This window comes from Symsagittifera roscoffensis, chromosome 5, assembly GCF_963678635.1.
Source record: "Symsagittifera roscoffensis chromosome 5, txSymRosc1.1, whole genome shotgun sequence".
NCBI lineage: Eukaryota > Metazoa > Xenacoelomorpha > Acoela > Convolutidae > Symsagittifera > Symsagittifera roscoffensis.
This window is the reverse complement of record NC_087066.1, coordinates 24,504,306-24,531,185: the sequence shown is the minus strand read 5'-3', so window position 1 is coordinate 24,531,185 and position 26,880 is coordinate 24,504,306. Positions and strand designations below refer to the sequence as shown.

At 36.4% G+C, this 26,880-nt stretch overlaps 3 protein-coding genes across 3 annotated transcripts in view; 2 read left to right on the top strand and 1 right to left on the bottom strand.

Annotated features, from left to right (window-relative positions):
• Positions 1-26,880, bottom strand: part of LOC134845710 (superkiller complex protein 8-like) — a 201,083-nt gene that overhangs the window by 112,027 nt on the left and 62,176 nt on the right. The window lies entirely within an intron of this gene.
• LOC134846663 (uncharacterized) lies at positions 9,509-20,914 on the top strand. Its single transcript, XM_063864048.1, has 5 exons — positions 9,509-9,631; positions 10,219-10,417; positions 12,438-12,615; positions 20,135-20,302; positions 20,502-20,914. The coding sequence occupies exons 1-5, from the start codon at positions 9,509-9,511 to the stop codon at positions 20,848-20,850; spliced, it is 1,017 nt and encodes a 338-aa protein (XP_063720118.1). The 3' UTR covers positions 20,851-20,914.
• LOC134846541 (glucose-6-phosphate exchanger SLC37A2-like) lies at positions 25,558-26,880 on the top strand (the record flags this gene model as incomplete). The annotated part of the gene is given in 2 exon segments (XM_063863921.1): positions 25,558-26,045; positions 26,411-26,880. Coding segments are annotated over 2 exon segments (901 nt in total), but the record flags the coding sequence as incomplete, so codon positions are not given.

The following is a 26,880-nucleotide window of genomic DNA, read 5'->3' as shown; positions in this document are numbered from 1 at the left end:
GAATATGGAGTTTGCTCTTTGTGAGTTATGATATTGGATGCTTTTTATATATTCTGAAAAAACTTTTGAAAATTCTAAATCAAGATCGTCTGTTTGAATTGTATATTTTCCATTATTATGGTTTGGTGAGGTGAATTCTATGGAGTAGATTCCATACTGTTGTGTTATGTTGCATATATCTTTTAAGTAGTGGTCTATGATTTGTCTTTTGATTTTTACATCTGGGAACTCTGTTTTACATGGACTGATTCCGGGTTCAAATAAATTTAATAGTAAATTTTTGCAAAATATATGCCGTCCACTATCAGTGGTTGCATCTATTATAAAAGGAAAGATTTCATCATCATCTGGGGTTTCGTCACCTGGGGTGTGCGTTGAGCTCATTTTTTCGTTCGATGACTGTTAATATGTAATTATTAATGTGTCGAATTGGTTGATTCCAATTGTATAAATGTACTGGTTTGTGTTTATACTGCTTTTTTATTCTTCTTTTTCCTCTTTTTGATGAATTTGAAGTTGTTTCTGAGTCAGAAAAATATAATTGATCGTGAAGTGGGCAATTTTTATCTATTGATTCTTTTAGTTTGTAAAGTGCGTCTAAACTGTTGGTTTCTGATTCTGAAAATGCGTTTCGATTTTTTGAAAATCTTTTTCGTGTTATTTGTCTTTGTTTCGTTATTATTTTTCTTTTTAGTGTTTGTCGTTTTGTTCGAATGTATCCAACTGTTTGTGTATGAGGTGTGATTACAAGGTCGTATTTTTTGTTATCTATTTCACAATTGTGTAAAACGATTGTTTGTTTATTTCCTAGGTTTTTAAATGACATAAGGTTTAGGATGACGGATTCAAAAGGTTGTTAAATGATTTCTATTTTCCTAAACTGTTAGTTCTTACGATTTTTTGGTTAGCTTAACCTGGGTCTATTTGTTCAGGGTTGGAGAGAAAAGTATATCGATTCCGAAGAATGATTTTTTACTTTCTCGTGGCTAGTATAAGTTAAGGTGTTAACTTACTTAATCTTACTTAGGGGTAGTGATTGTGTTCAAGGGTTGGAGAATAGTAAATCGATCCACAAGGTTCAGGTATAATTAGAACGCGAGTAGTTCGTTAGATACTATTTTAAACTTACTAAGTCTAAGATTTATCCTGGGTCTGTTAAGAGGGGGGGTCAAGTGAAGGATGAATAACCGAAGTTCTTCACTGTTTATCCTAATTTGAATGATTAGTTTTGTTTAAAAATTTCTATTAGTCTTAGGTCTTTAGAAAGGGTTGGGTAGTGAATCGACGTTTGAGGTCGTTAGACACTAATTAAGTGGGTGGGGGAGAACAAAGTTGTTCTGTTTGATCCAAGGATAAGCCTTGATGATCAAATTTGAAATTTAATTAAGTAGGAAATGATTTAAGATCCAAGGATAAGCCTTGATGATCTGGTTTTAAAATTAAGTGAATTTAAGTTTTAATAAAATTTTAAATGTGTGTAAAGGAAAGATTTAGTGTTTTGATGATATTAGTGGGTTTATGATTGCTGTTATGTTTTAGGTGATGGAGCTGGAACAACAGGATGATTTATGATTACTAACCATTTATTGTCATGCTACTAATTTTTATTTTTTATTTTTCAATAAATATTTTTCAAACATGTTTTGTATATTACTGCAGAGTTTTAGGAAAACGATCTTAGATCTTTTTATCAATCGTTATTGTATATTAATAATTTTGTTTAGCGCCTGAAATGATTTTGAAGAATAACTTCAAGGTTTTATGTTTGCAAATGAAAATCTAAATTCATTGCCAGTAGTATTCTAAATATAAAAGTTTGTTCTGGTTTTTGCCTAACTATCATATAGCTATATGGCAAGTTTCTACTTTGTCGTATGTCGTCTCTGGTTCGAGGTCTTCTTCCAATTCCGGGTAGTTCTGTTATGGTTCGGAATATTGGCTCTGATCTATTGAGTCGTAGAGACATTTCGATTAAATTATTGTCGTATAACATTTTGTAAATGTTTTTGTCTAATTTCTAATCTATTTTGGTTAATTCTAAGCTATTAAGGTCTTGTTCGAGACTTATGGTCGCACCAGATGAGTTAGGACTGGAGTGTATAACTCATAGAGTAATTTCGGATAGGGTACACCGTCTGCTCGTCACGCTATCTTATTTTCGGCCGGATAGATTCGTGCAACTTCTTAGTCTAATACCGATCCTAATCTTACTCTTATACTATCTAGTCTCAGGTTGTTTAACTAGTCTCTGCTAGGCTCAATAGATCTAGGGTATACTGGTTTATTGCGGCTGCTGAAGTGCTCGGGAGAGTCCAACTAATTTCTAAGTTAAATTCAAATCTCTCTGGTGCTGAAATTACAAGTAACTTCAGCACTTACAAATAAGTGGGTTGTTAGTTAGATGGATCATGATTGGTTAATATTAAATACTTTACATTGGTAAAATATCTAATTTATCCAATCATAAAATGTAGTTTAGATCAGGTTCCAAATGTTGTAATAATTTAATCATTTGTTAGACTGACACGTTTTAACGCAGTTTATAACATGAAAACTCATTTTAAATAGATTTTCATCAAATGAGTTTCAGAAAAAACCAAAGAGGGGGAGGGGGGCTGGAAAAGAGCCGGCTGGAGGAAGCTTTAAATGGGGAAAAGTTACTGGTATAATAAACTGGAAAAGAGTGTGGCCTAGTTGGTACGCAGTCCAGTATATGACGAGGAATGCGGCGATGAAGCCGAGTGTCTCGGTGGCGAAGAAGAGGAGGTACCTGAAGGTCTCTCTCCTGCTACCCTCCTTCTCATCTTCATCGAACGACTTCGTGGTGTCGTGCATGGGAGCTGCTTTATCTGCTAAGCGAAAACCCAATTAGGCGAAATTCAAAGTGGCTAGCTAAGAAGAAAAATAGTTAGTTTATACCGAATTTATACCCGTTATTGAAAAAAAAACTTCTGTTATAAATTTTTTCATTGTAACCAGCTAGTTGCTAACAAATTATAGTCGCACCACAGTAAAATATCTTAATGATGCGGCTATAATTTGTAAGGGGGGCTTAATGTGAAAGACAAAGTTCTCAATATGGCAGGTGACATACCATTTTATTCTCATATAAAAATAAGTTCGCCCAATGGGGTTTTCGCCTAATAGAGCTGCCCCCTCGTGCATGTTATACTATACAATGCTGCTGCTTGGTTAGTTTGGGCTAAATCGTTAGATGTTTTTTTTTCAAGTTTCCTTTTCAATGTTTGGTTTTTCCAACTGTTTTTCTTCCAACTGTTTTTCTGAATACTTTTGCGCAAAAATCGAAATTTAATATTAATCTAAGCACAAATGCAAATCTAAGTTTTCTCTATTCAAAGTTTTCAAAGAATCTAAATTTGTACAACACAAATCAAAAAGACACTTGAAAAACTGTATCTCACAAAATAGTAGTTAGATCTTTAGCTAGCTAAGGTTTCTGAAATAAAAAAATAAATTAAAAAAACACGTGCTGAATAAGTTCAGAACCTAATAGGTTGATTATTAATTGCTAGCTCTTTTCAAAACCCCAAAACATCTCCGTGTTTTAGTGTTGAAGTTGAATATCTAATGAATTACTGCCATAATCTAATGAGACGGCTCTTTTTAGTAAAGCCATAACCCCCCCGATCCCCAACCTCGGGGTTGTGCTAGGTTAATTATGAAGATCCAATATGTTAATTAGGGCCTAATTAGTATGCACGCCAGTTTGGCTCATATTGAAATTTCGCAGGTTGAGGAAAAGAAAAAAGTAAACGATACTTTGCATGGCGAGCAAATTAAGTATCGTGAAAACATTTCTCCTTCATAGGTTTAAGATTTCTATCATGTATCTGAACGCATAACTGCGATGAAAAAAGAAGTTCTGCATTACAGAAGGGGAAGAAATGAAGTTAACATTTGATCTAATTTCTTATTTCGCTTTCCTCCCCACCAGCAAATTATATTATGCTAGGCAAGTTGAAGAAACCAATTTCGAGAAGGTTTTCTCAAATTGCCATGACAAATAAGAAAGAGTGCTGAATTAATGAAAAAATGGAGTTCTTGTATATCGAGACAAAGCCCTAAGTAGTTTTGGCAATGAATCTGAGAGTTTCAGCGGGTTTCTTTTTTGTCGCTTTCAAGGTAGTAACTCCTTTAAAACATTTGCAAATATTTCGATCTGGCAAAACTATGAAGCAAGTTTTAATTTCGAACATGTTGTTGTCGAAAACACACTGTGTTGCCACGCAAACAACCTTCCATAAGCCAGAATACAAAATTGAACAAAATTAAGACCATTTGGGCAAGATTTCTAGAACAAAGCCTGGACATAGATCAGACCAGTTTGGCCTAGGTTCGTGCTTCCGAAAAACCAATGTGTTTACCCAAACCAAAATGTATAAACCACAAAAACTAATTTAAAAAGATTGACCTTGTCTGGCAGGTTTTTGCCGTCTGTATGTGAAATAAAACGTATCACAAAAGGCTGCTAATCATAACACGTTCTAGTCGTGAATGTGCCGATTTGTTAAACATTGTTAAAAAACGTTTATCCGTTTATATCAACAAATTCTGCAATTTATGACGTCTGGTTAATTCTGGTTGAACTAATTCAATTTGGCTATACCTTTGTTGTTTTGGCACAAATATTTTAGAGTTTTGAGTTGAGCGCGGTCACTATTTGGTGCCGCGACCCCGAAATTTGCATTTGTATCCCGTGGCTCTCTTTCCATTTACTCGAACACTGAACATTGAAAGCCAAAGCAGGTTCCTGAAAAACGGAACGGTGGAGTGGTTCCATCCTCCACGCTGCAGATACTCTTTTCACCACGATATTCAACTTCAGTCAACAAAGAGCGACCTCACTCTTAGAGGCCTACATAACTGCCTAACCTTCCACCAGCCTCAACAGCCGAGTGATCAGATCAAGTTGCCAAGACAATAGTTGTAAGGGGAAACGTTTGGGCGACATAATTCCAGTGCGTTCGGAGTATATATCATTGTGTGGGGTCAAGTGTTTGAGCAATTTCAATGGTCCACCTCCAATATCCCATGAAGGTGTGAGTTGTTATGGTTTGGAAGCAACTACGTGGACGTGAAGTCGAAAGACTGCAATCGGAGTTTGACGACTGATAGGTAAGCCAGCTCAACAGAAAACTTGTTGGACCGATCCAAAACTTTAGTTTTTTTTGTCTGTATATTCTAACTTTTTATGAATTGTTGCAGTGAAAGTATATCACTGAAAACAGACAGCAAAAATGTGGCAATATTGTTATAAAAATCACAATATTGTCATAAAACCAACTTGCTAAAAACACAAAAAATTTTTTTTTGAAAATTTGGGTTCTTATAAATTGAATAATAAACTATAGTCATTAGGGTGACCTACTCTGACTGGAACCTAGTAGCCAATCCCTATAACCTACATGGATCAAAAACCGACCAAAAACACTACAAAAAACAACCCAAACAAAAAAAATCGAAAAATGTCACAAAAAGTCATAAAGTCCACGTAGTTTCATTGGGAAACAAACAATAACTCCAGAAATGAAAAATTTTCAAATTTTTGGTCTAGTTTGGCAAAACTTTAAAAACTGCCACGGTGATGATAATAACGAAATAACATGACGCGGCACCAAAAAACATCGAGAAAATTTTTTGATAGATGTTGAAAAAAACACGAAACACTAAAAAAAAATCTCAAAATTAGCGAACGAGTCTTTGAAACTCGTCCAGTTCTAATTTCTACAGACCTGTAGCCTTATATCAAGCAATTCGTGTCCTGAAAATTTTCCATCACTGGTTCCCTCACGGTAGTTGTTGGTACCTCTAGTCATGGTTTGCTGGATCCCACATTTAAAAAAGGAAGAAAGAAACCAACACAAACTATTAGCTGATTAGTAGTGCCGTGCCCTGAACAAACCGGCAAGTATTGGTATACAAAAACCCAATTTCAGTTGAGTTTCTTTTCCAGATAACTGTTTAGTTATAACTGAAAAACTTCCAGCTGAAATTAAAAAGTTATATGAGGCGAGACAAATTAAAAAGAACACAAGTTGTTTGACACTCATAGCTCCGTGGAAAAGGCAAAAGAGGCTAAGAAGAGAAGTGTGAGAGTTGAGACTGTGGTAGAAAAGTGCTAATGTGTATTTGAAAACACGATCTCGAGGAATGAAGCTTTGACGAATTTTGCGAAAATTTGTCATGACCAAGCAAGCTTTTAATTGATTTGGGAGCGTATTTACGCCAGTTATTTGGTGTGAATGAACAAATGATCCAACATCAGGTCTTACCTTGATTGCATGTCCTCAGATGCTGACACTGAAGCTAATCCTAACGATCAAAAGTCCCAGCAAGATCTCTAACAGCTGTGTCTCTACGATCTAGTCTTTTTCATACGATGAGATCTAAGACGAGTTCAATTAACCGCCAAAAAGAAAGAAAGAACGTGGAAAAACGATGTTGCTAATCTGCAAAAAGATGAGACAGAAAGGCAAAATGAGGTAATTTGGAAAATGAGAGAAGAGCAAGACAGACTGGAATTAGAGAGGAGGAAAATGTAAGCTCATCATCAAAAGATAGAATGAGAAATGGAGCAAAATCAGTTGGAGTATAAAAAAAAATTGTTGAGGTACAAAGAGGAACTGCAATATCATATTATTAGAGAAAAAAGTAGACTTCAATTCAAAAATTAGCTGAAAAGAACAAAAAAGCTTCCGAAGGCCAAAACAGCTGAAATTGAATTTCAAGACGACCTCAAGAAAACCGATGACGATACTCACAAGTCTGAATTACCAGCTGTTACTCAATTTTCAGGGGCCAGCGGCAAGCCTAATGCTGATGGAATTGACAAAAAAACACCGAAGATTGCAAATGTAGCTCTGATAAACCCAGGCTTTAAGGCTGGACCTTCGATAGTCAGCTCATCAGTTCTGTTTAGTTCAGCTGATTCAAATTTTGCTGGTATGGTTTTCACGGCGACTCAAGGTAACGTACCATTCTTTGGGGTGGCAACAACAGCACCTGGCTTTTTTGTTCGTACACAAAGCAGTTTGTTGGTAGTTTCTCAACTTTCAGCGGTTGTACTGTCATGTATACAAAGTGTTCCGCTGTCTTCCGACCCTTTAAGCTCCAATAAGGTAATAAAACAGATCTTTTCTCAAAGAAAATCTTTCATTCGACCGTCGATGACTGTAAAAAGAGCTGCTTCAAACTACGCATTTAATTCGGATGCATTTGTTTTCGTTAATTTGAAAAGCCAAACGTTTCCTTCAAGCACACAACCATCATCATTTGGTTTCAACTACCAATCTAGAATGTCACACAAGGTGCTTGTTTCTAGTCAGTTTTTGGATGTGTCTTTTTGTAACAATGAAATGCAAAATGCTGGGCCTTTAAGCATCAATAATTTCACACCTTTCCCATGCGATGTCGCTGTATTTTATACTGCACCTCAAAGTATGTCAACACATTCGGTTGGCTTCCAACAGCCTGTTCAAATTCCAGTCTACGCACATGTGCAAACATTTCCAACCGATTCCACTCACCCGTCTCCTCCATAATCTTTTCTCAAATCTGAGCATGTAACTTTTGAAGACTTAGCCGTCATTTTTTCCATAACCAGGAAAGACCCATTGCCTGAATGGAAGCTTACCCAGTTCAATGGTTGTCCTTTAGTATGGTACGAGTGATTCGGGCAGTTCAGGAGCACAGTAGATTCCGCACACTTGATTATTGGTGTAAAGCTTACGCACTTAAAAACTCTGAGGTGAGGCAAAAACCGCATTTTCTGAGTTCGCATATTGTGGTAACTTGAGCGAAAGTGCGGTCAACCTCGCACAGTTGTGAGCGTTCATTTGGATAAAATGGGCAAACTCCCGCAGCGCAAGATGCACAACTCCGAGTGTGTGATTAGTTTTGCATCTACGATATCAGGCTTAGTAGCAGTACTCAAAAAGAATCAATGAAGGAAGCTTGTCTGCTTGGCTGACAGCGTTACCGATTGCTGCAGAAAATTTTGATCTTTCGGAGGAGGAGTTTCGGGATGCATTGAGTGTCCGGTATAACAAAACTTGAACGCTCTGCCAACTTTTGTGATGGTTACCAGTCACCATTCAACCTTCGGCATGCGTTAGCGTGCAAAAAATGTGGTCTCTTAACTTTACGGCACAATGAATTTAGGGATGCTGTAGGCGACTTAGCTTTTTTAGTGTGGAAGGATGTACAGAGAGAGCCTGTTATTAGAGAATACAACCCGCAAGATGAGACACCCGCATTAATTGCAGATTTGTTTTGTCGTGGAGTTTATGTTGGACAGGGAGGAGCGTCTTTTGATATTCGTGTCTCTGACACCGACGCCATCTCCTATCAGAACAGAATCCCCATGAGTGTTTTGCACTCAGTAGAGGTTGAGAGAAAGACAAAATTTTCAGACGCGTGTCAGGAAAGACATATGTCTTTCACTCCTCTTGTCGTGTCTGTTGATGGGATGCTCGCTCCAGAATTTGCAAATTTCCTTCGGAGAATAGGAGAAGCATTATCTACCAAGTGGGAGAAACCCTATAGTAAAACTATGAACTGGGTGAAGTGCCGACTGTCTTTAACCGTGCTCCGTGCTTCCAGTGTGCGCTTCCGAGTAACAAGGACCAAGTGAAGGAGTCTTGGCTCAGATACATGATTTCTTACCCTAGAGAAATATTTGTGGATGTTCTACAATGAAGAGAAATTGGCTAGCTATGTGCAAACTCTGCTAGTAGTGTAAATTGTGGACCTAAACGAAACAAAATGTTGAAAAAATGAACCAAATAGATAATTGACTGATTTCAAAAAAATTTTTTTTATAGAACAAGGAGGTTTCATTCTGTGTTGTTTTCACAGGAAGCGACTGTCCTTGTTTTAACTGGTTTTATGACCATTTTCTAAGTACCTTGTTTCGTTGAACCACGGACTGTTCTATGACTTCAGAAACACGCAAGTTTTTTCTCAAGCCTGAAAAGTGTCTGTCAAATACCCGGATAAAGTTTGCAGGTTAATTTAAATTCTAAGTATTTTTTGGCTAGCTTTGATTTAATTCTGGTTAGCTCTGTTTTAGCTCACGTCGTTTCAGCTCATCGGAACTTTGATTAGCTCTAATAACTTCTGAGCTTTTTTTGTTTGCTCTGATGTCATTTGATTTCAGATTGACTTCCAGTTAAATTTATGTAGTTTTGGTGTTACCAAGATGTCAGATTCAATTTTAAACACAACACAAATACAGTTTAACTTCTTTTGTACAGAGTATTCACAACCCGAAAGTTTTTCCCAGCCAAAATTTAAACCCAATATTCTTAACTCTTAAAAAATTTAACCCAAAGTTAACTAATAGAGAGACTCAAAATTTACAATATTTCGACAAAACTTACCTTGATAAACTCAAACAGCTCGACTCCCGTTCTCATTTATTGAACTTCAATGCGCTGAAAAGGTCCCCTATAGTGAGTTTATTTAAAATGGATATAGAGACAGATGCATGAATCCCAATATTCCTCCCAATAATAACCCCTCACAGCAGCTGTCATCTGCGGTGTCAGTGTCTCCTGTGACGTCATCTGACCCCTCAGCCTCCAGCAATACAGCCCTCCAGACAACTCAAGTACATCAACCGACGGCCTTTTTTTACAATATCAAGAACCCCAATTAATAGGCGCCAAAACTGTGCATTTTTGAGCTCTCTCTTGTCCTAAAAAGACTAACTTGTTTGAAAAAACGCTATTGCAGCCAAATTTTGCATGCAAAATATGCTGCTTTGAATCATTTGGGGACAAAGATAACAAACTCGGAACTTAATAGTTTTGTTTCCGAAGTTCAATGTTTTCATAATGATTTGAGTGTATAAATTGCCGTTTAATTGATTGTTTACTCGGTTAGTTTCAAGTTTGGACAAAAATTTGGTTGATTTTTACGCGACCTCCCCCTCTGAAATAGCATAGCGCCCAATGCTCCTTTACAAAAAAAACTACTGAGATTTCAGCTTTGAGCCAGACTGGCCCAGGCACGTTTCACTTTTTGACAGCGTCGATTTAAATTTTTTTTAATACTCAACTTAAGCGACATTCAATCAAGTTTACCATAAACATTCAAAAATCGATTTTTACACATTTATTTGATTTCAATGGCGGTTATGCTTACGAAGGTTAACTTTTTGAACAGGGGATATGATATTGTAATCTATCGCACCAGAAAGTTGCCTCGGCCGTGGATAATGTCCAAGGGAATTCTCTTTACTTCATGCCCGTCGTGATCACATTTCTAGTATTCGCAATGCTGTTTCTGCTAATCATAATAGTGTACACGTTGCTGATCAGGCGGTCGGACAACTACACTAGCAATTTGACGGCCATGATAAACGACAAACAAGTTACTGGCGTCGGAAACGAAGGTTGCAGACATACATGAGATAATCTTGGTTATCACTTTTTCAAATGGAAAGATCTAGAATTATTGAGTAAAAATATTAAAATATATTGGTTAGAAAAATGAAATTGGGTATGCTCGAGCTTCTAATTTCGAATTTCTACTCGACCCAGACTCTTGCCTCTAGTAATGATTTTCAATGCAATCAAATCGATTCAGGGCGTGTTTTTTTTGCAAATTGGTTATCATATAAAGCAACGATTGGAGCCTGTCCTAATACTGAACAAATAACACAGTTGACCCGTTTAACAACATGATTTTGTTTGATTGCAGAATTTTTTCCGTTTTCCACAAAAATTTCCCGTGGTTTGAGCTTTCACTAAGCCCAAATGTTGGAGAGAAGTGCGAGATTAAGTCGACCGTTGAATTAATTAAAAATATAAATTGGTAAGCAATTTTTACTCTTTTGAACACCTGAAAATATTGTGCATCGCAAAAAATTTCCATTGCAAGTGCATTTCACTTATTTGCAGGAAAGCAGCTGTTAAAAAAGGCTCGCAAATAATTTTTTGATTTCATACTAAAATCAACAAAATTAAAAATGACGCAGAAGATGTGAAGGGGCTCTTAAATTTTAGAGCGAATTTCATTGTTTCGATTTCCCACTGTAATAAAAAATTGCCCTAATGACTCGTTTTTTTTCTTATTGCGTTAGTTTTGAGTTTTCAATCATCAAAAACACTCGAAAAATTTCGAAACAAAAAATTTTGAGAGAAGAAAAAGTTGCTCGGATTTTTTGAGGCTTTACATTGATACATTCAGCACATTCAGCTTTGTTTTCATGAAAAAATCCTGTTTTTAAGCTGTAAATTTTTCTTATTTTAGTTTGTTTTGTTTCCGCATTTGTGCAAACGATTGAATTTTTTAAGTAGCAAACGGCAAATAATCTTGTATCTTTGGTTTCTGATGGTATTTTTTATTGAAAGGTTCGATAGTAAAAGCGTTAATTTTGATAGTTTTTTTGGTTTTTAGTTTACTTTTATCGTCGGTAGGTTTAAAAAGGTTTTTAGATGATTTCAGAGATGCAAGACAATACTTCTTCTGTTAGCGAGTTGTTTGTCAAACATTTTCTATCTCCACGACTGGAAAAAATTGGAAAGGAATAAACGAGTTCTCTCAAGATAAGACACCATCATTGCTAATTCTTTTTTTCTGATTATTTTCACTAAGTGATTTTCTTTTGTTCTATATATAGATGTCCTTTATCTATTACTTTACAGAACTACAAAAAATAGTTAAAAATTATTTTAAAAAAATTTCATAATTGAGTTAATATCAATTAGTTGTGTTCCTGTATTACCTTGAAAATCTATATTATGATCTGGAAACTTTAAAGTTTTGATGGTACATTATTTAGGGTGCAGAACATTATCTGGTATTTACATCATCTTTCTGTTTTCAGAGTACGTTTTTCTGGTTGATTTTATGGGTTTTCTGGTGTTTCAGAAACAATTCCACATCATTTAAACAACTTGGCAGAATGTTGATTTTTTTTTGCTTATTACCCTTAATAATACATCATAAATCTGCGCGCGGGAGGAAACCATATGATAGTTTTTTAGAAAAATCGCTTTTAAAGTAAAACTACTTAAGATTAAGAGATTATTGGACCTTTTGGACGCAATGCGACTGCTTCGTACTAGCAGTGAAATAGCTAATAAGTAATTAGACCAAACATTGTTTAAATTAGTTGCATTTAAAGCCTTAAAAAGGATCCCGTTATACTTTAAAAATCCTAATGTAATCCTCGACCTAGTCGACTTCGCCTTTAAAACAGAAAATCTTTTTTTTTGTCCCCAAATTCAATGTCGTAGCCAAAATTCAGTCATTTTGGGTCGAATTGTTTGAAATTTGAGTTGTTTATTTTGGACTAGGCGGGGCTTCCAAGGTGGTGATTTTCAAGAACAAGTTAAATTTCAAAATATAATAGAATCTAACCTAATATTTTACCGCACTTATGACCAGTAAATGAGTTCTCTCTTCAGCATCCAAGAATGACCCCCTGGATAATGTGGCTCCGTCAGTGTACTTGAACAAGTCTCTGATCCCTCGGGTGGAGACCAAGTTCAAGACGGAGTCCGCACTGCGATTCACCAAACAGAAGTCGGACATCAGGTCCACAATAGATGGCCGAAAGATCAAGAAGTACAAGGACACTGGCAGGTTAATACACCTGGTTATAGTGCCATTCAAGTTCTTACAAGAATCTTTTATTGTGTAAAAAAACTTTAGGAAATCTTGCCAAAATTTTTCATCATGTCAGCAAGACCTCATCATATTATTCAGAGTAATGAACGTAGTGAGTACTCTTATATAGGTCTTGCTGTTTTTTTTTGTGGTTTTTTCGGGAAAAAGTCTTAAATTTTGTTCACGCTCAATTTTGGTTTTTCGCGGTTTGACTTTAAATTTTTTTTGTAGTTCACTGAATTTCCATTGTTAAACGGAAAGCTAACTCCACTATCGAACAGCAAACAGCAAAAGTGGTGTACACATCACGAAAAACGTGATCGACTTCTAATTTCGAAATTGGAAATTAATTATCAGATTTCCAAGTGGAATAAAAATTTGCCTATTGATCCAATTTTCTCAAATTGGGTTAGTTTTAACGGAAAGTCTCCATCATGCTTAGTTCTACAACTTCACAGGGCTCAAAGTCATCTATTTTTTCTTAGAATTTCAATTGTTGAAGGTTTTTTAAAAAAAAAACAAAGAGTCATTTTTTTTTTCAGTTTTCTTGCGTTCGTTACTCTTTTCCAACCATAAAGATTTCTCTGAGACGTGGAAGTTTCCTAAGACCCACTATAGTGAACATTAACTTTTCAAAAATATCATCCATCGTATTGTTAATTTTAAACTTCTCAAGTGCCTGCTCGAGGCAAAAAACATAGAGAAAATGGTTAAATGTAACTCTAAACTACTGCAAAACGAAATTTTGCTAAAAATTATCCCTCACACCAAGTAACTCCTTGGTGCCAAAAAAACTTTCGACCCTAATGGTTGCCTTTAAAAAAGAACCTTCACTGTAGTTCATAATAATGTAATAATAAGTAAGGTTATATCTCGTTTTTTATGTCGTGATTTTAAATCTCCTGTTTTTGTAACTCGTGTTTTCATATCTCATAAATATTGTGAAACAAGCGTAGTAACTTCTAGCATTAGCCATGTTCTAAATTGTAATTTAAAATACCTGCCACAAGCCATCGCCTTTGGATCAATCTTCAATCTTACATTGTTTATTGTTCTTTTTCGAAAAACCAATCTTGATTTGCACAAATCCTAATCTGAGTTTTAATCATTTAGTTAGCATAGAATTCTTTTTATCTAATTTTTTTAAAATCTATTCCTCGTTAAAAATCTACTACATCTTAATTGCAGAGAAACCCGTACTTTTTTGTAGTCCTTGGCTAGTCAGGCTTAGGTAATTTTCTATCCGTTAGTAGCAAAATTTTTATCGAGACGAACTTACGATAACTAGGGTTCTTTTGGAACAACGCATTGGCAAAAACCACCAAGATTGGGAAAAATGAGCTAAAAATTTAACAAGCATCGCCAAAGATTCCGTTGATATTGACGATGGGATAAACCCACCATCTAGGGCCGAGCTTACGTAACCCTTTCCAGAAATATCGTAGCCGTCCGAAGACAAAACCCGTCAGTTAGACAGAGAAAAAGAAACAGACAAGCAATCAGGGCTTATAACGAAGAACTGCGAAGGAGAAAAACCGAGGATAATGCAAAATACATTTGTCTGAAAAAAATATAGACAAAAAGCTAAAATCACAATTATACTTGGCAAGATAAATTCTTAAAAAAATGCCTGGCTCAAAAAAAATCCAGGAAAAAAGATTTCAGACAAAAATTTTACAGAGTTCTGGGATTTGAAGAAAGCAAAATTCACTATAACTACGGATTTAACATATGAAAGATCCACATTTTTGGTCGATGACAAAAAGATCAAGATTCAATGGAGAAATTTCATGAAGTTCTATCGTAACTTGCCAAAAACTGCAAATTAGGAGACGTAAAGACATCACTACTTTGAAATGTTTTTTTTGCAAATATTAGAAACGTGGAATACAGCTGCGTAACGAATACTTAACCCCTGAGAACGTATTAGCCTAAAATTTTATCAAGACCATCGGAAAAAAGTCTTATCAAGGCCGTCGTACTACTATTATCATTGGAAAAGTCGTAGTAAGGATCCAATCGAAAAAATCAGACGCAAAAAACCAACAATTATATATCACTGAAGGTGCAAAAAAGATTCTGTGGCAATGAAATTCCCCCAAAACTTGAGATAAAGATGTACAAACAGATGTCCATGAGCTTAATTCCAACCACAGACATCTAAGGAAACTCCCGTTGGCAGAAAAATAAATCAGAATAAAGTTAAACTAGACATTCCTTCAGGTTCAATCACTGACACAGCTCAAAATTGTGAGTTTATTTTAAACATATCTTAAAATTTCCAAGACCTTGTATCAAGGATAGGCAGATCAAAAAATGTAACATTAAAAATTAATTTCAACGAACCATTAAAACCTATACAGGTAAAAGGCAAGCGCATACCTATACGCCTCTTCCAAAAGTCAAACACTGCATCAACCAATCACTTAACGACGGCCATATAGAAAACTCTCTAGATGGTCGGAAGTTTTTTATATCCCCAATGGACGTTACAAAAAAGATGAACCCTTTAATTTAGTATTGAATTGAAAACTACTAAACGAACAGTTAATCCATAATAAGTATCAAATTCTCTACTTGTTTGAACTAATTGACAACGTCGCCTCAACAATTAGTGGTCAGATAAAATCTGGTTATCATCACTAAAGTTAAAATACGCCTATATCCAGATACCCTTGTCAAGAAAAGCATGTAGTCAATGTAGTTTTCACATAGTAAAGGAGACGTAAGGGGTTCATATCGGTTCAAAACAGGATTTTATGGCTTTACTAGTTTCAACGAATAATGGACCGCTTGTACGAGAAATTACCAAGCCCACATTGGTAATCAGACAACATTTTATTTGCTACAGTTGGTAGCGCTAAAAACCAGTATAAAATAGTTACAGAGGTTTTGAAAACTCTGCACGACGACAGAGGTTTAGCCATAAATTTGGGAAAACTTAATTTCTTAACCCATAAATAAGAATGGTTGGGATTCAAGATCGATGCAAATAGAACCATGCCCTGATCCACAAATCTGATGCAAGTTGCAATCTAAAAGGATCAAAATGTATTAAAGACATTACATCTTTAATAGATTCAATTAACCAATATAAAACAATAACCCAAAACCTAGCTTCCCTATCAACAGAACTAATGAAAAAAAACCAATAAACTGGTCAGGTGTACATCTCGCGGCTTTCGACAAAATCAAGAAAGAAACTTGAAATACGGTGAAAATCACGACGTTGACGTCAAATTTAGATCAAAAGTAAATGTAATGCATCTCATTTTTGAGCGCATCTCTCAAGCAAGAACATGAAGGAATCTGGAAAATGGTAACATTCGCCAATCGATTTCATAACCTCAAACTTTTGGTTTTAATATGGGCACTAGACCATTTCAACAATTACTTTTAAGGCCAACACGGATCACAAAGCGTTAATTAGGGTCCTAAAAGACAATAGGTACACAAAAACGGACCAATCCGGGCTTACCCTTTGGGCAGACAAACTTCTACTTTATGATTTTACTGTTGAACACCTCCCGGGTAAAGAAGAGGAATTTGTAGGTTACTTGTCTAGACAACCATCGGGTGAACCGATAACTCTGCCATATGACAATGAGAATTATATGATTGCCTCGGTAAGTCATATTAGCCTTCTTCTGGGCTTTAAAAATACGATGCGTAGATATTCTCGTTCAGAAATAAGAGAAAAAATCTCTCAACAGTTGGAGTCATATGATCTGAAATACTGCAAAAAGATTGGTCATTCAGATAATAAGTTGACAACGCAAGAAACTGAACGCGAGAATCGAATTGTCAAAGCTGCAAAAATTTTTTTTTGGCTTATTCCAAAAGTTAAATGTGCTAAGTTTTTCATTCGCGTACAGAAAACTGATCTCCATCCAGTCAAATTTTTGATTTTTTTGCAAACTAAAATCTTTAAGAAATGTTAGACCATTTTGATTCAATCGAACAAAATCACTCCAATTTAGACAACTTTTCTCTAAATATATCTCGCTCTACTGTACTCAGTACAATAACCCGACGGGTATAACCAAAGGTCAAACTACCATCTAAGATAAAAGCCCGAAAGCCATAAAAACAAATTATTCCCAATTTCTGTGCTACAAATTTTTGATACTAAATTCATGGCTCTCCTCACAAAACAAGATCTTGTATTAACGAAAACTATCAAGTCAATAGACGTAGACCGAAAACAGCACATTCTACAGATGGGAAATCATTGTGGAACATCATAATTAAGGTACATCATAATAAACGTCATTTTGGAAGAAACATAGCTCTACAAAGGGTACCTAGAACTATTAGAACGGACCAAGTGTCAGAGTTCATCTCAAATGAAGTTCTTGAATTTTGTCAGGAACAAAACATAACCATCTTTTTAGCCCAGTAGATGACCACAGAGCCACATGTTTGGTCCAAAAATTATTTAGAACAATCAATGAACGACTTGTGGTCATGGCACAGGTAAAACCAAGACCTCCTCTAAAACTAAACCCATTGAAACTCTATCGGAACTGTTTAAGAACCGAAACACAACAATCTCTAAATTGCTCACCCTTCGAAGTTCACTTTGGTAGAGCACCAAATACTATCTGACACCTCGTGAAACACCCATCCTCAAAAAATCTAGATTGGAAAAAAAACTACTATGCATAGATAGGGGAAGAAACTGATGAGCCGGGACAGACGCTATGACTGCGACGCCCTTGACGAGGTTGAAGACGGACATGTCGACGAAGATTCATCCTCATCAGACGACAATACTAACGTAATGAACTAAGTAGCTACTAGTTCGGGCTCTCCAGTCAAGGTTCTCTCACGGTGAAACGAAAAGCGCTAGGAGTAGCAAATCCCGTACTGAGTGTCACAACACGAAGGTCTCTCATTTATAAAAAAAAACTCAGGATCGAACAAAGGACAAACCGTAGAATTTATAGAAGAAATAGTGAGGAAATCAGATCATACTATAACTCTTAAGAGCGGTAAAAAATTCTGTAAATCTGATTTAGTGGTGAAAAGATCAGTAGAACAAAAGGAAAAGAGCCCTCGGAAAAATAACCAGTTAATAAAATTCTATGCTATGGAAGGACCCAGGAAAAACAAATTAGCCAGCTAGGAAATTTGGGCTTAAAAGCTTGCAGACGTCTCAGAGAAAACAAAACCTCGAGGCAAAAATTGAACAAATCGACATCGCCGGGCGTAATGCGGCCATAAATAGTTCATGGGAGACCCTTCTGCGAGAGAAAGACGAGCAAAATAGGCAACTTAAAACCCCAATCGAAACCAAGAATTTCATTGACCTAGAACCTCATCAGGGCAACCCGAACAAAACCAAACGCCGAGAAGTCAGATACCGAACAATCGTTCATAAATATGTCAATGGAGACCCTTACCAACGATGAAACTAGTGACCTAGTTTTGCTGAGAAACTTGAAGCCACCTACACAATCCAACCCTGGACCAGCGTCAGACACTTCATCTTATAGATCAACAGAAATAAGGCGAGATGAACCAAAACCAAGGAAACTAGAGTAATACAGGAATCAGGCCATGACCCCGAGACCCGAATTGGCCTTAAAACGACGAGCTCAGACGCCGATCAATCTCCTTTCTTACCTGTGATTCTCCTCGATAGCCAGGATACAACATACGAACGCCAAATAGATGCCAGCCGACAAACCGTGGAAAACCTGCTAGAAATGAATAGCCGTCAAAAAAGCAAAAACGTCGGAGTAAAGGAGGCAGTTCCGACCGTGAAAAACCCGTAACCGAGCCAAAACTTACTCAGTGCTCTTCTACGCCGAAACCTACGAGGAAGGCTAAACGGAAAGCTTATCCTTCAATAAATCCCCCCCACCACTGAAGATATCAAAATAGCAAATGAGCCACAACACAAGACCGCGTCGGACTAGACGGCCACAGCCTTTAATGTGCGAAAAAAATTGAGCTTATATCCTCATGCTTTAAAACCCCCTTGCTATCCAATTTGGAGGCAGTAACAATTAAGGTGGAAAACCAGCCAGTCCTTTTGAAGACTTCACCACTTCTGATAGTCACCATTGAGACCTTCCACTTCGCGAGTTAGAGGGCAAGATGAAGTTGTTCTCAAAAAACTCAACACGCTCTTCCCATAAGAAAGTCAAATTCAAGCCGAGAGTCCAAGAAAATCAGCATGACCCGACGGGCACTCCCACCCGAGTCGAGATTTTTCACCTAATTTGAAGCAAGATTTGAACGGTTTGAGCGGTTTTTTTAGACAATTACGCTCAAAATCTTGCTTCAAAATGAGCGGTTTGAGCGGTTTTTGAACGGTTTATCTAAAAAAACCGCTCAAAAACCGCGCAAGATTTGAACGGTTTTGAGCGGTTTATCTAAAAAAAAACGCTCAAAAACCGCTCAAATCTTGCGCGGTTCTTGAGCGGTTTTTTTTAGATAAACCGTTCAAAAACCGCTCAAACCGCTCATTTTGAAGCAAGATTTTGAGCGTAATTGTCTAAAAAAAACACATCAAAACGCTCAAGTCTTGCGCGGTTTTTGAGCGGTTTGTTTAGATAAACCGTTCAAAAACCGCTCAAACCGCTCATTTTGTAGCCGGAGAAACTTGATTGAATCTTTTTTCAATGGTTGTTTGAAATTGTATGAAAGTTGTATGATTAGCATGTTTCCATACATTTGATGCAGGCAATTGTATGATAAGCTTTTTCGGTGTGGGGAAATTTAATATAAGCATTTTTGGTCTATGGAGGTCAACCCGGGGTCAAATTACCTTTCAAGGCCTTTTTGTTGGTTTTAATCGGTTTTCTGTATAAGACCGCTCAAAAACCGCTCAAATCTTACTTGAAAAACCATTCAAAAATCACCGCAAGAAATGAGCGGTTTTTGAGCGGTTTTTGAGCGTTTTTTAAGCAAGATTTGAGCGGTTTGAGCGGTTTTTCCAAAAAAAACCGCCCAAACCGCCCAAACCGCTCAAACCGCTCAAATCTTGAGCGGTTTTTGAGCGGGATCTCGACCCGGGCAACGAACCTCTGACTCACGATACTCCTGTTTGGATGAACACGGCTTCAACTATCAAAGCTATGGACCACTTGGGACACTCAACGACTTCGGAAAAGCTAAGACGCTGGACGAAAATCAGGGCAATAAAACGAGAGGCCTCCTGAAAACTTAAAATTGTTATTCTCCTGTTAAACGTTCCTTAACCTTTACTAAACTTTTTGTTAACAACCTAATCTAAACATCCTAATCTGAGTTTTAATCATTTAGTTAGCTTAGAAGTCTTATTAATAATTTGATTTTTATCCCAGTCTCATTTTTTTAGCTTAAAAGTCCAAACCATCTTAATAGTACAGATACCCGTACTTGTACATATTCTTAAACTAATCTTAAATTAAGAAACTTTTTATCCGTTTTTAGCGAGATCTTTATCGCTAGGTATCATTATTTCTTAACGTATATCTTGTTTTTATATCTTGTTTGTGTTCAGATATGCGCCGCCGTGTACGAATAGAGTGTGTTGGCGTGTGCCGCGGGTGGTCGTTTATAATGACTACTTCGTGGAGGTGCTGAAGACCACAAGGCCACAACTGAAACAGAGGAAGAGTGGCAAAAAGGGCAACGAGGAAGAAGAGGAGGATATGGACACACTCTCCAAGTTTGAATCAAACCTATTTAAAATTGATTAAATCAAGTCAAATTATTGGGAATTTTTCTAGTACAGACAATGTTTTCAATGATTTTTGATGATATTTGTTTGCAGATAAGTTTTACCGGCTGTACAAGGAATATGATGTAATTTCAAGAAAAAAAAATCATTTTTACACCATGAGTCAAATGATCTTGATGTGTTTTAGAGGGCCCCCAGTTTTGGACATGTACGCCAGTGATGACAATAGCGAAAAAGATTCAGTCTACCAAAGGGGCAAAAAGGTAGAGAAATCTAGCCAACGTAAACAACAAAAAAGCTCAAAATCAGCCAAAGACAACGAAAGCATTCGTTTGTCTTCAAGTTCAGAAGGAGAGAAAACCGACAACCAACTGGTGCCTGCGAAAGACGAGTCAAGCCACGAAGTTGCGTTCGGAAAAGGCACCGGAGGCAAAAAGAGGTCATATGTTCGGGCTTCGGTGAACCAATCAATGCCGAAGAGTGGCATGCAGCCCGAGAGAGCAGTTGCAGAAAAACGAATGCCTTATTTCAATTAAAGTCTTAATTTTCCCCAAAACCCTTTGATAGCTAATTTTGTATTTTTCATTCGCACATTGCTCGTTTACCTTATTTATAAAATCTATTCAAATTATATGTTCAAATGCCGTTGTACATGTGTAATAATTAGAGTTTAAAAGTCAATATATAAAACTAGGTCTAAATTGATAGCATTCAAAATTCATTTTTCCGTTAAGTTTCAGATGGATTTGAACTTTTTTTTTCATTTTCAGAAAAATTTTCACTCGTACTGCAGACAACATGAGCCAATACTCCAAGAAATTTCTGTGTTGAAAAAGAAAACCTCTTTCTAGATCAAAAGTTCTTGAATTCAATGAGGTTTGGTTGGTCGAGTGTGGTTCAAGTTTTTATCAAAAACTTTTACATATTATAAACTAAAGGATGTGATACAAGATTTTCTCCTAGGGGGTGTCGGGTTTTTAAAAATGTTGTCGACTTTTTTCAGATCGACCAACTTGATTTTTCAAGCTCTGCTAAACACTCTAATATAAAATCACAATTTGCCAAAACTTTCTGAGCGGCAAGCGGCTCTAAAAAGATCTAAAGCGAAGTTGGAAAAATATTTGCGCTGTTTTCACGCCCTCACCCTCAAACTCAAAATTAATTTACAAAAAAATGTCGACATAAGCACCCGTAGAAAAATTTTAGGGTCCGTCAATGCGAGGTCAAGCTGTGAACTGTATAGGCGCAAAATTTATTGTTTGTAGGTTTCTTGAATACAAAGACAATTATTTAAACAAGTTGAAGTTTTGTCGGAACAATCAAAGAAAACGAAAGAACGAAAAAAAGAACAAAGAGTGTCCTCGTTGCGGAATCCACTTGCAATTCACAAAAATTATAGTCTGACCTCGTAATGCGTCAGGTAAAAATGGATGTCGGACAATAGTGCCAAAGGGGTGGATACACTGAGATAGGGTATCCGCCAACAACGCCCCTGCACCTAAATTCGCTACTGGTCCAATTGGGCCGACTGCTAAATAAAATTTCTCGAGTAATTTTTGAGAAAAAATTATACATATTGGAGAACATATTGGCAAACGTTTTTTTATTCTTCAACCCTCCTTCCCTAATACACCCCACGATACGTTCTAAGCTATTAAAAGTCAATGAACGCCGTAAAAGCACTTATTTGGGTCGCGATTATCTTTTCTTTTTTTTCGGCTTAACAAATAAATTTTATCACTCTAAATTTGAATTGTAGAAGTTAGACTTTTCAAAATTTTAAATTCAATTCAAAATCTGTTTGTAAAAAGAAAGTGGTAATTGTGCTGAAAAACGTGAATGACTGAAAGTTCCTAACAAGATTTTCTTATAAAACTTCCCCGCAAAATAAAAAATGACCTGTTGATCAAGTTTTCTCCAACTGGATTGGTTTTTTAAAAAAACATGTTTTGTAAACAGACCAAATTCTCTATTCGAATTTTTTGAGCGGATGTCGAACGTGGATTCTAGGTGGCTCCAAGCGGGTGTGCTACGAACTATCCTCAATTAGGTTCGTCTCAACATAAACTGCTCGTTTAAAACTTTGATTAACAAGACTACTCGTATCAGAGCGAATCCATGAATGTTCCGACTGCCTTTTTAGGTTTATGGAGCAGTAATAACATAAACAACATTAAAAAATTTAATGAATTTTTTTCTCTAAAATTTGAAAATTTTTCTATGAAAACCATCCCACCACACTCCATATAAAAAACAAAACAATGGATTTCGCTCCTTGTAACAAATCAATTATGGCAAATAAGCGTCTTTCAACCAATTTGGAACAATATCTAAGACGGATTAAATCCTCGCTTACGCGTTAATAGCGCTAAATATAACGCGCGTTAATTGTCCCAAATTGGCCAAAATGGTAATCTTTAAACCCCATAACTTTACGAAAAATGATCACAGGTCAAATATTTTTTTCAAATTTAAGCTCAAGACAACAATACCTTTTGAATGATAATAAAAATTCCGTCAAAAATGGCTAGTTAAAAAGCCAAAACTTGTCTGAAAAAAACCCACCCCGAGCACAAATATTCAGTTACTTTCGTATCGAAAGTCGGAAGAATAACTATCTATGATGCTGAAAATTTAGCACAAACTAGTTACCGCTCATTAAAAAGCGGCCAGCTAAGATGTCATAAAATCTTCTAAGACTACTGAAGTTGTAACATTTATAATTTATCAAAACATATTTTACCGAAATATGGTGGCGATCAATCAAAGGTCTGTACATACGAGTAATCTTGTTATTGTTTAGAATGGTTAGTTGTTAAGCCTAAGTTAAATTGCATTAAATGCTATCTTAAAAAGCTCAGAAAAACTTTGATCCAAATACTCTTTAGGAGCAGAGAAGAGCTGAAAAGTGGGTTGTTTTCAGCCATTTTTTTTAATCTCGAAAAAAACTTGTCAAGTGCACAATCAATTTGAGTTCTTTTCAATCGTAGTTGATTTTCTTAAAAAATCATAAAGTTTTCGAAATGTTGCAAAAAAAAAACTGGTCAAATATTTTTGCTAGGTAGACTCAACTTAGCGAAGAACATAAAATTGTTCCGATTTTTGAAGAAAATCAGAAAAAATCTGTGTTATGGTTTTCATTCAGACCATTTTTTTAATAAAATTTTAAGATTCCGGAACCCAACTTGTTTTTCATCACTAGTTTGCTACGCACTGTCCAAATGCATATTGGATCTGAGTAAAATGCTCGCTGAATACTTTGAATACTTAGTTGATGGTGCTGACATGCGCAATAGAAGTTTTTAGCTCGCATACGAAATGTTTCCTTATTGAAATCAAGCAAATTGTTTGTCAGTTTGTTTTCTATTCTGCTTTGAGTATACTAATGACTTATACTTCTCAAATAGCTTCTCCTAATATTTTATATTGACAGTCCAATTTTATGTTTTATCAAAAGACAACCAGAACAGTCAAGACGTTGCCCTTTTCAAGTTCTGTATCATAAATAGTTGATTATATTTGCGAGAGAAAGTTTCTTGTAATCGGGAACTAGACTTCTCCGTAAACAAGTTTTTCTATAAATCTCTGAGAAGTTTACGTTGCTCTAATATTGAACCTTATCAGCTTCCAGGTTTCTTTCTACTTGGCAAAGAATAGTGTGATTTCCTTAGCACCTTATGGTTTGGGGTTGGGGTCCCAGATCTTGTTTTTTTACGGAATGAAAACAATTTTGTTCCAGTTAAAATTGCATAGTCGGACTTTGGTTGGTCTGATCAAGTTTTGCTGGCTTAGATTTCCCATCACGGACTTCTATTGTCCTCTAAACAGGTTTGATCAAAGTTACTAGCGTTTCAGAGGAAAGACTTGCATATTTTTTTTCTAAATCTAGTTTTATTCGGCTCAACTGGTGTTTGCTGAAAGATTGTTGACTCTTATTCAGCTTTGTAAAGTTTGTTTGATTGCTATTTTACTAATCAATTATTTTGCTTGGCTTGTTTGCGTAAAAGTATCTTTTATCGAAAAAAGGGAAGTTTCGTCTTCTCCATATTACCCAGTCAGTTCCACCTCGCCAATTTACCCTTTCCCTCAGTTTGCCCCCTCCCCTCCCCCAGTTTGTGGCGGGGTGATCAAAATTTTGGGGGAAAAGGTAAAGAGGTGGAGTTTACGCTGAGTAGTCCCCCGCTCATTGGTTAAAAAATTTTGGGGCGGGTAAATTGGGGTGGGTGGCGGTCAACTGGGGAGGGGCAAACTGGGAAAGGTGTAAACTGGAGGGTGGGAGGGTGGGGGTAAACAGAAGTGCAGCAAGGAAAAAACTGCCAGAAACAACACATGATTCTTTGATTGCGTTTTTTTGTTTCAAGGTGTTTATAATTATTAGTTCAAAATTTATCATTATTTGTCATAGATTTGCAGAAAACGTGCAACAGACTGAGTAAACAGACTTAGAAAGCATATTCCATGTGTAGAAAAAAATCAACAAGTATAGCCGGTTTTTGTGCATGAACCACAGAATGTTCCGACCACAGTCCTAAAAAATACAGAAAAGAGTTTTTTTCAAATTAGTGTCGTAAAAATGACAAGCAAAACAAAAAAATCAAAATCAATTTTATAAAAAGGCGCAAAAACACTCAAAAAACTAATGTTACTCGAAAAAACTAATCTTTTACGTTTTAAATTAAGCTATTGTAAGGTTTTAATTCATTAAAATAAGCTATTGAAAGCCTGCTTGCTCGCTTAATTCGCTCGAATTAAGAAAAAAACCAAAATTTTCAAACCGGTTTTTCTCGACACTGATTTTTTTTTGAAATATTTGAATGTCGTTGAAATCACGACTGTAAGGGCTTAAATATGACTCAACTATCTCCGATGGTTATTTGTTATGGATGAATTTGCGTGGAAAACAAAAAAAAAATAAAACAAACCCGAATACAGAGTTTCTCCCCTTTTTCAAATGATGAGAACAAGTGAGCAAGTAGAAACACAAACTAAATTGTTGACATTGAAAGGTCTTACTAGTATCGCTTGGCTCTAACTCTTGAATTCAGAAACGTTTAGAATCGGTATATTCTGTTGCTTAAATCATTATGTCAACGAAATAAAATACGACATTCAAAACTAAAATTGACTCATCAATAAAGAACAACATTCGAAGCAAGGAATACGGATTGAAGTTTTTGAGCCTTGGCATGGTCAAACTTAAATCCCAAAGTCCAGCTAATTGCAACACCTATTCAGTTCAATCATCTTTCATTATATTGAAGTAGTCATTCAGATGTTCTGTTTGTTGAATCGACTAAATAATGGATATATTAGTGCAGTCAGCTAGTCACAACGAGCCTTTAAATTTCGAGGTCACAGAAAATCATGTTCCAACCGTCGAAACACCTAGTCTCCCCCTAATTGCCAACTTGATTTTTACTTGTACCAGATTATCGGGAACCCAAGAACGGACGAAAATCTTCAAGTATGTTACTTTAGTCTTGACCTTTGTGACGTATGTAAGTTTTCACTTGTCTCGGAAAGTGGTCGGAATCGTAACCCCAGTTTTGACGAATGGTTCGCAGAATGGGGAATTGCCTTGGGGTCCTTTTGGCCAAGACAAGGAGGACTCAGAAATCGCTGCTCTGGATGCGAGTTTTCTGTTCGCTTATGCTTTTGGGATGTTCTTTTCTGGGCATCTAGCTGAAAGAACGGATCTGAGATATTTTCTCTCTACTGGGATGCTATTAAGGTTAAAACATTTTTTCTAAAACTATCTTGTAAAGTTAGGTTGCCTCTTTTTCCTTTTCTCCCACCTTACAAGGTTAATTATGAAGACCAAATATGTTTGCCATAACCTAATTAGTCCGTATGTCAATTTTCATAACAATCGAACAATGTGAACAAAGTTTTTATTTATAAAATTTTGCAGGTTGGGGAAAGGATCAGGAGCCCTTAGTTTTTCACCTGAAACGACCTACAAAAATTGCCTCAGAAAACACTTTGATAACAAGATTATCGTTTCAATTTACTCTCCCAAAACAAACAGAAAAACAATCGTAATAAGCATGGTTAAATTTTTGTGGAAATGGTCAGCTATTGCACTGGTATTTTTAGTTGCTTGTTTACTGCAATGTTTGGTCTTGCGCGCTTCATTGACATACACGACCTCGGATACTTTATTATGGTGCAGATTCTAAACGGATTCGCCCAGAGCTCAGGCTGGCCATCAGTAGTGCCCATTCTCGGACACTGGTTCGGATATGGTCAGAGAGGCTTTATTATGGGTATTTGGAACTCACATTTATTTGTCGGCAACATTTTGGGCTCCATAATTGCAGGAATTTGGGTTGACACAAATTGGGGCTGGTCATTCATGGTTCCCGCCGCAATCTTAGGAGCTACAGGAGTTTTAGTTTTTTTGACAGTAGTACCATATCCCGAAATGGTAGGCTGCACTGATCCGAATCACGAGACTGATCCCGAGGAGTTGCCAGCAGCTGTGAACTTTAATGTCAGTGGATATCGTGATGAAGATCGCGGGAACCAAATCGGAGGGTCTCAAGAGGCTCTCACTGAGATGAATA

Excerpts from the sequence above, each read along its gene's own strand:
- LOC134846663 (XM_063864048.1), top strand. The coding sequence starts at position 9,509 with ATGAATCCCAATATTCCTCCCAATAATAACCCCTCACAGCAGCTGTCA. Across the intron at positions 9,632-10,218 it reads CAGCCCTCCAGACAACTCAA|AAAGTTGCCTCGGCCGTGGA; the intron begins GTACATCAACCG and ends CTATCGCACCAG. Across the intron at positions 10,418-12,437 it reads TACTGGCGTCGGAAACGAAG|CATCCAAGAATGACCCCCTG; the intron begins GTTGCAGACATA and ends TTCTCTCTTCAG.